The sequence below is a fragment of the Neoarius graeffei genome, chromosome 3 (genome assembly GCF_027579695.1).
Source record: "Neoarius graeffei isolate fNeoGra1 chromosome 3, fNeoGra1.pri, whole genome shotgun sequence".
NCBI lineage: Eukaryota > Metazoa > Chordata > Actinopteri > Siluriformes > Ariidae > Neoarius > Neoarius graeffei.
The window spans coordinates 118805753-118821478 of record NC_083571.1 but is presented as its reverse complement, the minus strand read 5'-3'; the positions used below and the strand labels follow the sequence as shown (position 1 = coordinate 118821478).

The following is a 15726-nucleotide window of genomic DNA, read 5'->3' as shown; positions in this document are numbered from 1 at the left end:
CCTATTTCAGCCCTGAGTGAAAATTTGCTCGCAGTCAACCTTCACACGCTCAGAATCCGACAAAACAAATATTGCTCTGATGGCAGTGATTGACTTCAACATAAATCTGATCTAAATCTGAAAGGGAATATCTTATTGAATTCTGACCAATGCTCTGGTATAGCAATTTTTAACCCTACTCCTGCAGGAATTTTCACCAATCCTGTCTGCTGCTGAGGGAAATCTGACAAATCCGCCAATCTGGCCTGTTTCTGGAGGAGTTCTGACCAATCCTACCCACTCCTGAAGGAATTCAAACCAATCCCAACCACTCTTGATAGAATTTTGACCAGTCCTGTCTGATCCTAAAGTAATTCTGACAATGAATTTGGCTCATGAAGAAGATATGACCAATTCCTTCTACTCCTGAAGGAATTCTGACCAATCTTGACTGCACCTGAATAATTTCTGTCCTACCTGCCCACTACTGAAGGTGGTCTGACCAAATGTGCCCGCTCTTGAAGGAATTCATACCAATCCTGCCTCATCTGAAGGAATTCTGACCAATCCTACCCACTCTTGAAGGAATTCTGATCAATCCTGTCTGCTCCTGAATAATTTCTGTCCTACTATTGAAGGTGGTCTGACCAAATCTGCCTGCTCTTGAAGGAATCCTGATCAATCATGCCCGCTCCTGAAGGTGGCCTGACCAAATCTGCCCACTCCTGAAGGTGGCCTGACCAAATCTGCCCACTCCTGAAGGTGGCCTGACCAAATCTGCCCACTCCTGAAGGTGGCCCGACCAAATTTGTCCACTCCTGAAGGTGGCGTGACCAAATCTGCCCACTCCTGAAGGTGGCCTGACCAAATCTGCCCACTCCTGAAGGTGGCCTGACCAAATTTGTCCACTCCTGAAGGTGGCCTGACCAAATTTGTCCACTCCTGAAGGTGGCGTGACCAAATTTGTCCACTCCTGAAGGTGGCCTGATCAAATCTGCCTACTCCTGAAGGTGGTCCGACCAAATTTGTCCACTCCTGAAGGTGGCCTGACCAAATCTGCCCACTCCTGAAGGTGGCCTGACCAAATCTGCCCACTCCTGAAGGTGGCCCGACCAAATTTGTCCACTCCTGAAGGTGGCCTGACCAAATCTGCCCACTCCTGAAGGTGGTCTGACCAAATCTGCCCACTCCTGAAGGTGGTCTGACCAAATTTGTCCACTCCTGAAGGTGGTCTGACCAAATCTTGCCTATGCCTGAAGGAATTCTGACCAATCCTGCCTGTTCCTGAAGGAATTCATACCAATCCTGCCTCATCTGAAGGAATTCTGATAAATTCTGTCTATTCCTGAAGGAATTCTGACCAATCCTACCAAACGCTACAGAAATTCTGACCAATCCTTTCAGATCCTAAAGGAATTCTGATCAATTCTACCTGGAGGAATTTTCATTTTGATATTTTGTCATGAATGTATTTGCTTTGCTTTTCAAACCCTGGCCATGATAAAGCAGGTACTGCAGCCCTGTGCAGTAGCCATGTGAATACAATCTGCTCCTATATGAGTTAACTTAATCTGTCCCACTAACTTCACATCTGACCATTTGACCACTTGGTCTTGCTTGCATGAAGGTAAAATCCATCCGCTCCCACAATTTATTCTGTTGGGTCACCCGCAGTCTTGATGCATGCCTCTACTCTGATGTGTAAATAGTTGGCATATTCTTTCTTCATAATTAAACAATCTCAACTATGCCAATACAGGCTTACCGCAAGTCATTAAGGCAGCCAGAGTCAACCCCCTGCAGACCCCCAGCCCAAAAAATCTTAATCTCACAGCTTATTAGTCAATTATTTACCCTAAACCATATTATTCAGTAACTGTTATGAATTATTCCGTAGTTACACTGAAACTAACAGGAAACATATGTAGCTATAAGACTGTATGTCAAATCTGGACTAAAAGACAGCAGCTTGGAGTTTAAGAGTTGACACCCCCAATGGTCCTACAACATATAATTTGTGAATCATGGTTTCATTAAATCAACTCCAATTTAAAATTACCATGACCTTTTCTTTTTTTGTTAGTTAATTTAGAAGCAACATAGGGAATCGCTGTGACTTGCACTCTTGCACTGTGTTTTGTCAGAATACACTGTTGGGGACAGGACAGGACAGGACAGGGCAGTGTGGGGGTAGGGCTCTACCACCACCCAACACCCCACTGGTCATCCTGGGTCACTGGAATATCGAGTGGGAGCTATAGATTTCGCCAAACTGCTATGTAGGTTAGAGACAATGAATCAGAGGTAAAATGTGAATATACAGTATTTATACTCCACCATCAGGGTGAGTGTAGTTAACTGAACAATCACTGTCATACACACAAAAGATGCTAGCCATTAGCATAGTGCATGCTAAGTATATAACGATATAGTGCGCAATAGTAAATCATGATACAAATTTATGATCTGAATCGATGAAATAAAAATGACTCATGATTATGCTCAGGCTTCATCATCTCTTAGTTTTTCCAAGTTGTAACTGCATTGTTTAGACAGCAATAATGTACAATAACGGGAATACATGTGACTTCACCGTCGGCAGAAGTAACACAGCTCTAATACCGCAAAAAAAGATCTAAAATAGGAAAGAGCTGTTGTGATCGTGTACAAATAGATTTAACAATAAATCGTCACTCTCTCTCTTTTTACAGACTGCTGAAAGATTAAAAAGAGAAGCAAATAGAGGGAGTACAAATGTTCATAAAAGTTTATAACGAAAATGACTATTTGTTATGAGGATTTTCATTTGCAGCAAAAGGAATATTTTAGTTAATATGCTATTATATTTTACTCCAACATTTACAAATGCGGGTAAATAATTATTGTTGGTTATTAAGAAAATGCAAGAAAAATTTTTTTTTTTAATGTAACAAAAGGATTTTTAAGTTGATAAAAAAGGTAAATAAATGTTGCTTTTTTTGTGGCTACTGCCTCATAGAGACAGGGGCCACTATGTCATCATGTTGTAAGAATGTAAGAATGAGTGTAACAATAGTGCACTGCGCATACGCATGCACGTGTTCCGAATAAAATGGCCGGTGAATGTATACAATTTGGTTCACCATTCAAAATAAACGGACTAGATTAAAGAAGTCGCTTTCAGACGTGTTTATGCTGATTACCGAGGGAAAGTGCATTCCTATTTTAAAATCTACTCCGTGTCGGCCCCCTTTCCTCATGTTCTTCAGCCAGTGGTCCCATGTGTGATGGACATGTGACGCACTTCCGAGTTGTTACAGGAAGTTGTTGAAAAGAGTATTGAGACTACTGAGCTCTAGCGCCGGGCCATTTCTAGGAAATAAGAGTTTGGGTCATGGCGACAGCGTGTGTGTGTCAGCCTCGGTTCGGAGGTTTCAGTTTCAAAAACTGTAAGAGGGAAGAGTAGAATAATAGACAGTACAGACACTCTGTATATTTTACTTCTGTGATTTTTTAAATTGTTCATTTTTGGATTACGCTTCATTTTTGTGGCTACTGCCTCATAGAGTAAATATATGCTATATTTACTGTATGGACATGGGATCAGAAAACTATTTTATTTATAAGCAGGAGCCACACGGACCCATAGGGGACCGATTTTTTCATATCTTGTGAGAAAACCGAATCGTGAATTGGGTCAGTGGTTACATGCCGAGTGCCTGCATATGTTAATAATCATTATTCAGTTCTACAGTATGCTACTGCTGATGCTCAGCATATGTTTGTTCTAGAGAATGTATTAAATGAGGTTTTCAGTCCTTTATCAGGTTACACTTTTAAAAATGATTTAAACTTCCAATATCCATCATCTATTCTTTTTTCCATCCTTCCTTTCTTTGTAAATTGTGTAGCGCAAACCTCCATGCTCTTCTTCCTCTCTTTTTCTTTCTCTTTCTCAGACATTGTGTGAATCACACTCCTGTTCTTCTCATACATCATATATGCATGCAAAATCCACTATATAAGTAATAAACATTATTATTATTATTATTATTATTATTATTATTATTATCATCATCATCTTTCTTTCTTTTTTCTTTCTATCACATTTCTGTCCTTCTTTCTTTTGAACCAACAGCGTGAATATCAAATACTATGCATAAAATAATAAAATATTATAAATTATATTAAAATATATACAATTATAAAAGATATATTATAATGCATAAAAATAAATATACTAATAAAATGTAATATTTTACACAAATATTTTAAGACATGCACATCTAGCTAATGCATACAGCCAATATACAGTAACTAAGGATGTTATATTTACATATTAATTGTTATATTTATAACAGTAAGTAATATGTACATAGTGTGTAATAGTATTGCATATTAATAGGTTTTTAGGGCAGTTCTTCAGCAAAGAGGCCAAAATTATGAAATGATTAAGATCGCCTTAACCTGTCAGCTCAGTGATGTTGCTCAAGTCTGGAATCCAAAGCAGAATGTGCTGAAAACCAGATTTAAAAATCCTCAGCCCAGTTACAGCTTCAGAAAAATCCTGGTTAGAATTTTAAGAAATGAAAGTTCAGGTTTTTTTCTGACGTAATTCTGTTACTGACTTTTCTTTCCTCATAAAAGATTTTGCATTCAGAGTTAAACATGGCCAATTTTTCTCTGCTGTTTTTAGGGTCAACAGAGACCCCATGCAGTGTGAAACGTCTATTTAACCATTATCTTGAGTACTGCAACTAAAAAAGTTACAACATTTTGCTGTGAATGTAATTCCGTTACCGAAGAACTACCCTTTATTCTTATTAAAGGCATCACACATTATTAAATAACTAAACTATGTGGAATAATAAATTATTCCAAAGTCTTGGAGCTCACAGGTCAGGAGGTCAAAACTACAACAACATGGGAATAATTCTAATAATACCGGATGCAGGAACTACTGGAACACAAATGAGTCACGTTGTCTGTTGGACAGACATTGTCTGTGTTTGTGTTACTCACTGTGGTCTTTTCCCTGGCCGTGGCTGCTACACACACTGGGCTGAGGGGTGACGGGCATCAGGGCCTGGCGGATGGCCTTCTCCCAGGCGTGTGCCACCTCCAGTCCGACTCCGGATGCTGCGAGTGTGGCACTGGTGTGCTGCGTGCCCGTGTTCTCCCCTACGTAATACACCATGTTGTCTGTGATGATCTCGAAGCAATGCGGGTTTCCTCCCTGCGCCAGGCTACTGAAGTCCTGCGCCAGTTCCACCTGCAGGATCTCTGACAGCGGGATCTCCTGGATCACACACACACACACACACACACACACGCACGCACAGACGTAGCAAAGGTTGAGGCCTATTCCAGTTTGACGTTAAGAGGAAAGCTGGTCTGTAACTCCGTACACTCTCTCTCCAACTACTCTACTCAGAAATGAACTGAGAGGGCTTTTCTTTCAGTTATACACCAAAAAAATCCCACCTTCCTTCCTTGAGGCCAACCCGCCCATGAAGAGAAGCCAGTTTAAGAGGGAAGGAGTGCAGATCCAGCCAATAGGAGCCAAGCTGCCTGTGGTCAGAGCTGCACGCCACATGAGAGGGCGCCGGATTACAGGGCAGGACGGGCACGAGCCACGCTGGCGGCCTGCCAGTCTGAGCAACACCCGCCTGAGTTTGTGGAGAGCGGGAAGACCCCCACCCTGACTCCTTGTAACCTCTCTCTCTCTCTCTCTCTGTCTCTCTCACATTTCCTAATCACACTTCAAAGTAAGGGGTCACATTCTAAAAGGCTATGAGAGGTCATGGGGTTAGTTAAGATAAATGAAAAAAAATAGTAAGAGGAGAAAGAGATAGCTGGGAGGTGTCGAGTTAGGTAGGCAGAGAAACAGAGAGAAAACGAGAGAGAGAGACACAAGTCCACCCATAGCCCTGCCTGTCTGTGAAAGAGGCGTAAAAAATTGTCACATGCACAGACAGCAGTCTGGGTATTTTAACAGAAATAGCAGGCGAACTGTATAAATGGAACTCAAGGAGTGCGTCATTTTCACCTCGCAGTTTTACTCCAGAAATACGTTAAAATACTCTGATGAAGGCGTCATGCTGAACTCCTGGCTTTTAAATGTGCTCGTTTGCTGTGAGGTTGATGCATGGACTTGAATTCTGAATGTGGTCCTTTTTGTTCCTCGCAGCTCTGGCTAATAACACAGCAACATTATCATTATCTTTTGTTCACGCTATCTTTTGTTCTCCTTAAAAAAAAAAAAGAAGTAAAAAGAAACTGTTTATCCACAGGCAGAACAATTCACATGTAAATGCCATCATGAGATTGCAAATAGGGCGGCACGGTGGTGTAGTGGATAGCGCTGTCGCCTCACAGCAAGAAGGTCCGGGTTTGAGCCCCGTGGCCGGCGAGGGCCTTTCTGTGTGGAGTTTGCATGTTCTCCCCGTGTCCGCGTGGGTTTCCTCCGGGTGCTCCGGTTTCCCCCACAGTCCAAAGACATGCAGGTTAGGTTAACTGGTGACTCTAAATTGAGCGTAGGTGTGAATGTGAGTGTGAATGGTTGTCTGTGTCTATGTGTCAGCCCTGTGATGACCTGGCGACTTGTCCAGGGTGAACCCCGCCTTTCGCCCGTAGTCAGCTGGGATAGGCTCCAGCTCGCCTGCGACCCTGTAGAACAGGATAAAGCGGCTACAGATAATGAGATGAGATGAGATTGCAAATATTGTCAGCGTGACAAATACAATTCTTACCACAACTACAAATCCTTTTTTCATGTTACATATTGTGATTACGAATTATACTAAATAACATATTTAGAACCTTAATGCTACATTCATGAATCTGTTTACACTGTTAAAACCACAAATTTACAATATGAGGGTTTTGACTGAAACATCTCATAATTTAAATATTTTGAGGGGCGGAGCCAGTGTATCACTATATCACCTCTAGACAACTGAGGAAATGAAGCCAAGTATATAGCGACAGGAGGTGAGGCCAGGTGTATATCGGACCAGAGTGCTGAGGGGACATGGCAAAATGTATAACTACACAAGGTGAGGCCATATGTATAGCGCCAGAGAGCTGAGGGGGCGGGGCCAGGTGTATAGCGCAAGAGAGTTGTGAGGGTGACGATAAGTGCACGGTGCCAGGAGGCAAGGATAGGTGTATATAGGCCCAAAGTGCTGAGAGAACATGGTGAGACGTATAACTACAGGAGGTGGGTCCATATGTATAGTGGCAGAGTGCTGAGGGGGCGTGGCCAGGTGTATTTTGGCCCAGAGTGCTGAGGAGACATGGAGAAATGTGTACAGTGGTGCTTGAAAGTTTGTGAACCCTTTAGAATTTTCTATATTTCTGCATAAATATGACCTAAAACATCATCAAATTTTCACACAAGTCCTAAAAGTAGATAAAGAGAACCCAGTTAAACAAATGAGACACAAATATTATACTTGGTCATTTATTTATTGAGGAAAATGATCCAATATTACATATCTGTGAGTGGCAAAAGTATGTGAACCTCTAGGATTAGCAGTTAATTTGAAGGTGAAATTAGAGTCAGGTGTTTTCAATCAATGGGATGACAATGAGGAGTGAGTGGGCACCCTGTTTTATTTAAAGAACAGGGATCTATCAAAGTCTGATCTTCACAACACATGTTTGTGGAAGTGCATCATGGCACGAACAAAGGAGATTTCTGAGGACCTCAGAAAAAGCGTTGTTGATGCTCATCAGGCTGGAAAAGGTTACAAAACCATCTCTAAAGAGTTTGGACTCCACCAATCCACAGTCAGACAGATTGTGTACAAATGGAGGAAATTCAAGACCATTGTTACCCTCCCCAGGAGTGGTCGACCAACATAGATCACTCCAAGAGCAAGGCGTGTAATAGTCGGCGAGGTCACAAAGGACCCCAGGGTAACTTCTAAGCAACTGAAGGCCTCTCTCACATTGGCTAATGTTAATGTTCATGAGTCCACCATCAGGAGAACACTGAACAACAATGGTGTGCATGGCAGGGTTGCAAGGAGAAAGCCACTGCTCTCCAAAAAGAACATTGCTGCTCATCTGCAGTTTGCTAAAGATTACGTGGACAAGCCAGAAGGCTATTGGAAAAATGTTTTGTGGACAGATGAGATCAAAATAGAACTTTTTGGTTTAAATAAGAAGCGCTATGTTTGGAGAAAGGAAAACACTGCATTCCAGCATAAGAACCTTATCCCATCTGTGAAACATGGTGGTGGTAGTATCATGGTTTGGGCCTGTTTTGCTGCATCTGGGCCAGGACGGCTTGCCATCATTGATTGAACAATGAATTCTGAATTATACCAGCGAATTCTAAAGGAAAATATCAGGACATCTGTCCATGAACTGAATCTCAAGACAAGGTGGGTCATGCAGCAAGACAACGACCCTAAGCACACAAGTCGTTCTACCAAAGAATGGTTAAAGAAGAATAAAGTTAATGTTTTGGAATGGCCAAGTCAAAGTCCTGACCTTAATCCAATGGAAATGTTGTGGAAGGACCTGAAGCGAGCAGTTCATGTGAGGAAACCCACCAACATCCCAGAGTTGAAGCTGTTCTGTACGGAGGAACGGGCTAAAATTCCTCCAAGCCGGTGTGCAGGACTGATCAACAGTTACCGCAAACGTTTAGTTGCAGTTATTGCTGCACAAGGGGGTCACACCAGATACTGAAAGCAAAGGTTCACATACTTTTGCCACTCACAGATACGTAATATTGGATCATTTTCCTCAATAAATAAATGACCAAGTATAATATTTTTGTCTCATTTGTTTAACTGGGTTCTCTTTATCTACTTTTAGGACTTGTGTGAAAATCTGATGATGTTTTAGGTCATATTTATGCAGAAATATAGAAAATTCTAAAGGGTTCACAAACTTTCAAGCACCACTGTAACTACAGAAGGTGGAGCTGTGTGAATAATGCCAGAGAGCTGAGAGGGCGGAGCCATGTGTACAGCTATAGAGAGCTGAGGAGGCAGGATCAAGTGTACAGTTCGAGGAAGTGGGGGCATGTGTATATTGCCAGAGAGCTGAGGGGGCGGAGCCATGTGTATATTGCCAGAGAGCTGAGGGGGCGGAGCCAGCTTTATAGCTCCAGACAGTTGTGGGGGTGAGAATAAGTGCATGGTGCCAGGAGGCGAGTTTAGGTGTATAGCAACAGGAGACGGGGTCATGTGTATATTGCCAGAGAGCTGAGGGGGCGGAGCCATGTGTATAGCTATAGAGAGCTGAGGAGGAGGGATCAAGTGTACAGCTCCAGGAGGTGGGGGTATGTGTATAGTGTCAGAAAGCACTATAGTTAACCAAAATTAAACCAAAAATGCTTTATCTTGTGAAATTTTTGATCTTTTCTTTTTTTCCTCTTTTTTTTTGCAGTTAATCCATATCCTTTAAAAATATAAAATGCCAAAACCAGTGCAGGTGTGAGGATTATGTAAATCTATAGTGCAGTGGTGTTTGCATAGAATAGCCTGATCACAACATTTGAAAACCTGCTGATGGATATTTACACATGAAAATTAAAGCAAAATGAAAGCTGCGGATAATAACACGGTCACAGACACACAACAACAGAAATCTCAATATTAATCCTTATATTTAAAAAAATACTGCCAAGAGAATTAATCTGTGGGGCGGCACGGTGGTGTAGTGGTTAGTGCTGTCGCCTCATAGCAAGAAGGTCCGGGTTCGAGCCCTGTGGCTGGCAAGGGTAGCCTGGGCCTGCCCATCCTAAGTGTGACGCAACACGAGGGCCTGTTGCGAGCTTAGTCTGGCAAGGCAAGCTATCTCCAGCTCTTCCAAGCTCCCGAAAAATCGGGAGCCAATCAACTTTGAGCATCTCCAACGGCCCTGGGTAGAGGCGCGTTCAAGGCAGTGATGTAGTAGAACTGCGACCGGAAGCCATAGATTGTTTACAGAATCTATGCCGGAAGCGCTTCATTCACATCACGAACATGGAGCAGCGGCAAGCCTTTAGCACAGCGGTAGATGCTGTATTGAAAGCATTCAACGGGAAGTTCTCATTGAAAACGGAGCAAAGAGCAGCCCTGGAGGTATTTATCTTCTTCCTGTTACTCAAGCAGTTTCCGTCGCGTCACATACGTCAGAGGAAAGAGTGATGTGATTGGTTTAAGCTTCGTCACAGCCTTTTCTGGCTTCAACCAGTAGCAAACTGAGGCATTTCAGGGAGGCGGGTCAACCACGCCTTTGGGAAACGGTTGGGCTTAATATCTTTGCCAAACCAAATGCTCGCAGAACTTTGAAGTCGCGTTAGCCAGACTACGGTGAGGGCGTTTCTGTGTGGAGTTTGCATGTTCTCCCCGTGTCCGCGTGGGTTTCCTCCGGGTGCTCCGGTTTCCCCCACAGTCCAAAGACATGCAGGTTAGGTTAACTGGTGACTCTAAATTGAGCGTAGGTGTGAATGTGAGTGTGAATGGTTGTCTGTGTCTATGTGTCAGCCCTGTGATGACCTGGCGACTTGTCCAGGGTGAACCCCGCCTTTCACCCGTAGTCAGCTGGGATAGGATCCAGCTCGCCTGCGACCCTGTAGAACAGGATAAAGCGGCTACAGATAATGAGATGAGATGAGAATTAATCTGCTGTCATGGTGGGCAGAGGGAGCTTTACCTTGTAGTATTTGGCTCCTGAGTCATTCTGGAAAAGGGTCAGACTTTTACTGTCCAGCCTCCAATAATGTCTCTTCCTCTAAAAAAAAAACAGCAAGCAACAATCAGCAACAAGCAATTCACGATCGGGACGCTGCTTTTAAACACAGCATCAGTTTTACAGATCGCTGTCAAATTAAAGGAGAAACTGCTGGCACTGTTCTACTGCACTCTTCCAAATGAACACTGGGAGATTTTGGAGTAATAAATCACACGGCGCTCTGCACCATCATCTTCAAAATACCAACTGAACCAATGTCTTTGGGAAAAATGATGTTTATGGTTCCAGTACAGTTCTGGAGATTTGTAGACTCCATGCCAGCGCAATTTACATTGTTTTTATTTCCTTAAACTCGTCACCTGTAAGCCTGTGCTACGTAGGTTAGGTCTCTCACCAGGTTGTCTCGGCTGGTGTAGTGGACCATCCAGCCCTCCTTCACTAAGGTGGAGCTGCGTCTCTTGGTGTGTTTGATGGACTGAACCACACGCATCAGAGGGATGTTACTGCTGGTGGATGGACTACAGACAGGACACACAGACATGTCAGAGAACATCAGCAAGATACACACTTCTACAGAATGGTCTAAAATGGAAAGCCAGTTTGCCTGAAAGAGTTCCTGAAGCTATTTTAGATACGTGTTGTCCTGCTGTAACGTCACTGGTCCAAAATAAACATTTAACTGTAACGTCATTGTTCCAAAATATTCTTCTCTGATATCAAAGCACACACCCTTTCTATACACTGTCAGGAAAAGGAACACTTTTATTTACTGTTGCTCTGCTTGTGTAGTTTTTCCTAAGAGTCACTTTTTAATGAAAGCTGGTTGGAAAAGTGTCCAAAAACTGAGAAGAAGGGATGAACATATGGACAGGATCCAGGCTTATAGTACTCAAGTCCGACTCATGTCCTAATTTTAAGGACTCGTGACTTGACTTGGACTTCAACACTGGGGACTTGAGGCTGGACTCGAACTCGAGGTTTACTGACTCAACTACAACACTGACAGGATCCATAATCACCTGATAGTTTTCACTGTCTCCTCGTCCTTTTCTCCATCCATGAAGGGAGCGTCCATGTCCTCCGGAGTGATCACCTCCTCGGGGTCGTCCATGCCTCGACTGCTCTCACTGTTCACATCACTGCTGTCCACCTCCATCGTGACCTCAGAGTCCATCCCTGGGCTGGCTGGCTCTGCGCACACACACACACACACACACACACACACACACACACACACACACACACACACACTATTATCTCCTCTATAAAGCATCAACAGTGTGTGTGAAAGAATGCTGTCCATCACTGAGCTAATGAGAATAAAATATTAAAATGTGAGAAACTGCTCACCTCCGTTAAACACCACCTCGCCCAGGCAGTCTCTCGGCACTTTCGATGCACATCTTTTATGACAGTTGAATTTGCAATCTGAAATGGGCAAGCATGATAAAACATCCTTCTGCAGTATATTACCACCAAGAAAAATACTCAGGATTAATTATCTTCAAATATAAACACACCTCTTCTATAAATCCCGTGTTATGGGGATTTTAGTGTGGATCTAATGGGGTGTGTCGTTACAGGAAAATGATCAGCAGGGTCTAGGGATGGTAAGAGTCACTGATTCACATCGGTGCACAAGTTTAAAAATTCATGATGCGATTGCCTGATTTAAAAAGTGTGTACCGGATACAATATTTCTACACTGTAGAACAAAATTGAAGACATCTAAACTATGAAATAACATCTGGAACATGTATGGAATTATGTGGTAAACAAAAAAGTGTTTGTGGCAGCGGGGGCGTGGTCTAGCATCGGTCTGTGACAGGAGGGCGGAGTCGGGGAAGTTAAGTGGCAGAATCATTACACCTGTTGTTAATTGATGTGTTTGTGTGTCTTCCCAGTGACCGCGCCCTTCTTAAGGAGAGAGAGTGAGAGCAAAGGGAGTCTCTCCACAGCAGATAGCTGATGTGTGCGCGTGTGTGTATTGACAGCTGAAAAGCTGAATAAAGAGGTTTTTTGTACTCTCAGTTCTGTCCTGCCGTCCTTCTGTGCTCCACCCATTTACACGAACTGCCACAGTGGTGCCGAAACCCGGGAAATGAGCACAGAAGACAACAGCCCCATGGAGTCCTCCACCTTCGCCGACCTGATCCACGCCCTCACCACGGCCCAACAGAGCCAGCACCAGGGGCTGCTCGCCCTCCGAAAGGAGCAAGAACAACGGTTCGAGGCCCTGGTGCTGGCGCAACAGAAAGATCGTCGGGCGTTCCGGCACCTCCTCGCGTCGGCGGGGTCCACCAACTCCACCGCCGCGGGCCCTTCCCCCCTCACCCTCACGAAGATGGGCCCGCAGGACGACCCTGAGGCATTCTTCACGCTCTTTGAGCAGGTAGCAGAGACCTCGGGGTGGCCGGTGGAGCAGCGCGCGGCGCGCCTCCTCCCCCTGCTAACGGGAGAGGCGCAGCTGGCCACGCTACAGCTCCCCGCCGACCGCCGGCTGGCCTACGCGGACCTTCGCCGGGCCGTCCTCCAGCGGGTGGGACGCACCCCGGAGCAACATCATCAGCGTTTCCGCGCTCTACGCTTGGAGGAAGTCGGCCGGCCGTTCGCGTTTGGCCAGCAACTCCGGGACGCCTGCTGGCAGTGGTTGAGGGCTGACAGCTGCGACGCCGAGGGACTCATCGACCAGGTGGTACTGGAACAGTTCGTCGCGCGTCTACCAGCAGGAACCGCAGAGTGGGTCCAGTGCCACCGCCCGGCATCGCTGGATCAGGCAATCGAGCTGGCGGAGGATCATCTGGCGGCTGTCCCGACGGCAGGACAGCAGACGACCTCTTCTCTTCTCTCCTCTCTCTCTCTCTCCTCCTCCTGTGTCTTCTCCTCGCCCCATTCCCCCACCGCGGAGACGGGGGCCGGCGCCACCTCAGCCGGCCCGCCGCACCCGCGGTGCCCTTTCGTGTCTCCCTTCTGTGTCTGTCTCTCCCCCCCCTCAGGTGAGTGAGACCCAGAGCACTAGTGCAGAGAGGAAGCCCAGGCCGGTTTGCTGGCGCTGCGGGGAACCGGGCCACCTCCAACAGCAGTGCTCGATAATGGAGGTGGGCGCGGTGGTTCGGATCCCCAACGCGCCAGGAGCCGCCCTCGATCGGGCCGGAGCGTATCGCATACCGGTGAGTATCCAAGGGGATACATATCAGGCGTTGGTGGATTCGGGCTGTAATCAGACCTCAATCCACCAAAACCTGGTGCAAGACGAGGCATTGGGGGGAGCACAATTGGTGAAGGTGTTATGTGTGCACGGGGATGTTCACAACTACCCTTTAGTGTCGGTCCACATTATTTTCAGAGGGGAAAAATTTATAGTAAAGGCGGCGGTTAATCCTCGCCTTACCCACTCTTTAATTTTGGGGACGGATTGGCCGGGGTTTCGGGGTTTAATGACACACTTAGTCAAGAGTGGGTCCTGCCATTTGACAGGGGGAGGTCCCAGTGTCGCTTTGGCGGGAGCAGCTGTCACAGAGCCGTCTACGTCCTCTCCGCGCCAGAGTGAGGAGCCGCCGGCTCCTCCTCTCTCTATTGGGGAATCCCTCGCGGATTTCCCGTTAGAGCAATCGCGAGACGAGACTCTGCGGCATGCTTTTGACCAAGTGAGAGTAATCGATGGTCAAACGCTCCAGCCGAACGCCACCCCGTCCTTCCCCTACTTCGCGATTATGAAGGATAGATTATACCGAGTGACGCAGGACACTCAAACTAAAGAGCGAGTCACGCAGCTTTTAATTCCGAAGAGCCGCCGGGAATTGGTATTTCAGGCGGCGCACTTTAATCCCATGGCTGGACACTTAGGGCAGGATAAAACACTAGCCCGAATAATGGCCCGATTCTATTGGCCGGGGATTCGCGGCGATGTCCGTAGGTGGTGTACGGCATGCCGCGAATGCCAGTTAGTAAACCCAGCGGCCATTCCAAAAGCGCCTTTGCGCCCTCTACCGTTAATCGAGACCCCGTTCGAAAGAATTGGCATGGATCTCGTCGGGCCATTAGATCGGTCAGCACAAGGGTACCGCTTTATATTAGTTCTGGTGGACTATGCAACGCGATACCCGGAAGCAGTGCCTCTGCGCAATATCTCAGCACGCAGTATTGCGGAGGCCCTCTTCCGCGTCATCTCCCGAGTTGGAATCCCGAAAGAGATTCTGACTGACCAAGGCACCTCATTTATGTCACGAACACTGAAGGAACTGTATGGGTTATTAGGTATTAAGCCGATCCGCACCAGCGTTTATCACCCACAAACGGACGGCTTAGTGGAACGGTTTAATCGCACCCTTAAAAACATAATTAAGAAATTTGTAAGTGAGGACGCGCGTAACTGGGATAAATGGCTCGAACCCTTGCTCTTTGCAGTGCGAGAAGTCCCCCAAGCCTCCACGGGGTTCTCCCCGTTTGAATTACTATATGGGCGTAAGCCGCGCGGCATTTTAGATGTGCTGCGATAAAATTGGGAGGAGGGACTTTCACCAAGCAAAAATGAAATTCAATATGTTATTGACCTGCGCGCAAAACTCCACACACTCACACAACTAACCCAGGAGAATTTGCGGCAGGCCCAAGAACGGCAAACCCGCCTGTACGACAAGGGTACGCGCCTTAGAGAGTTTGCACCGGGAGAGAAGGTACTCGTACTCTTGCCCACATCGAGCTCTAAATTAGTCGCCAAGTGCCAAGGACCCTTTGAGGTCACACGGCGAGTCGGGGACGTCGACTATGAGGTGAAACGAACGGACAGGGGTGGGGCGCTACAGATTTACCACCTCAACCTACTCAAACTCTGGAACGAGGAGGTCCCCGTGGCGTTGGTGTCGGTGGTTCCAGAGAAGGCGGAGCTGGGGCCGGAGGTTCAAAAAGGAACATTGGCATCACGTCCCTCTCCGGTCCCCTGTGGAGACCACCTCTCCCCGACCCAACTCGCGGAGGTTGCCCAGTTGCAGACCGAGTTTTCGGACATGTTCTCACCCCTGCCCGGCCGCACTAACCTCATAGAGCACCACATTGAGACGCCCCCGGGGG

The 15726-nt window shown here is 46.0% G+C and overlaps 1 protein-coding gene across 1 annotated transcript in view; it reads right to left on the bottom strand.

Annotated features, from left to right (window-relative positions):
- Window positions 1–15726, bottom strand: part of LOC132883895 (serine/threonine-protein kinase D3-like) — a 105092-nt gene that overhangs the window by 10919 nt on the left and 78447 nt on the right. The window contains exons 7-11 of the mRNA XM_060918002.1: window positions 12007–12084; window positions 11676–11847; window positions 11051–11174; window positions 10618–10695; window positions 4981–5257 (exon numbers count right to left, since the gene is read on the bottom strand). Coding sequence (XP_060773985.1) covers window positions 4981–5257; window positions 10618–10695; window positions 11051–11174; window positions 11676–11847; window positions 12007–12084 — 729 coding nt within the window. The remainder of the gene's footprint in view (window positions 1–4980; window positions 5258–10617; window positions 10696–11050; window positions 11175–11675; window positions 11848–12006; window positions 12085–15726) is intronic.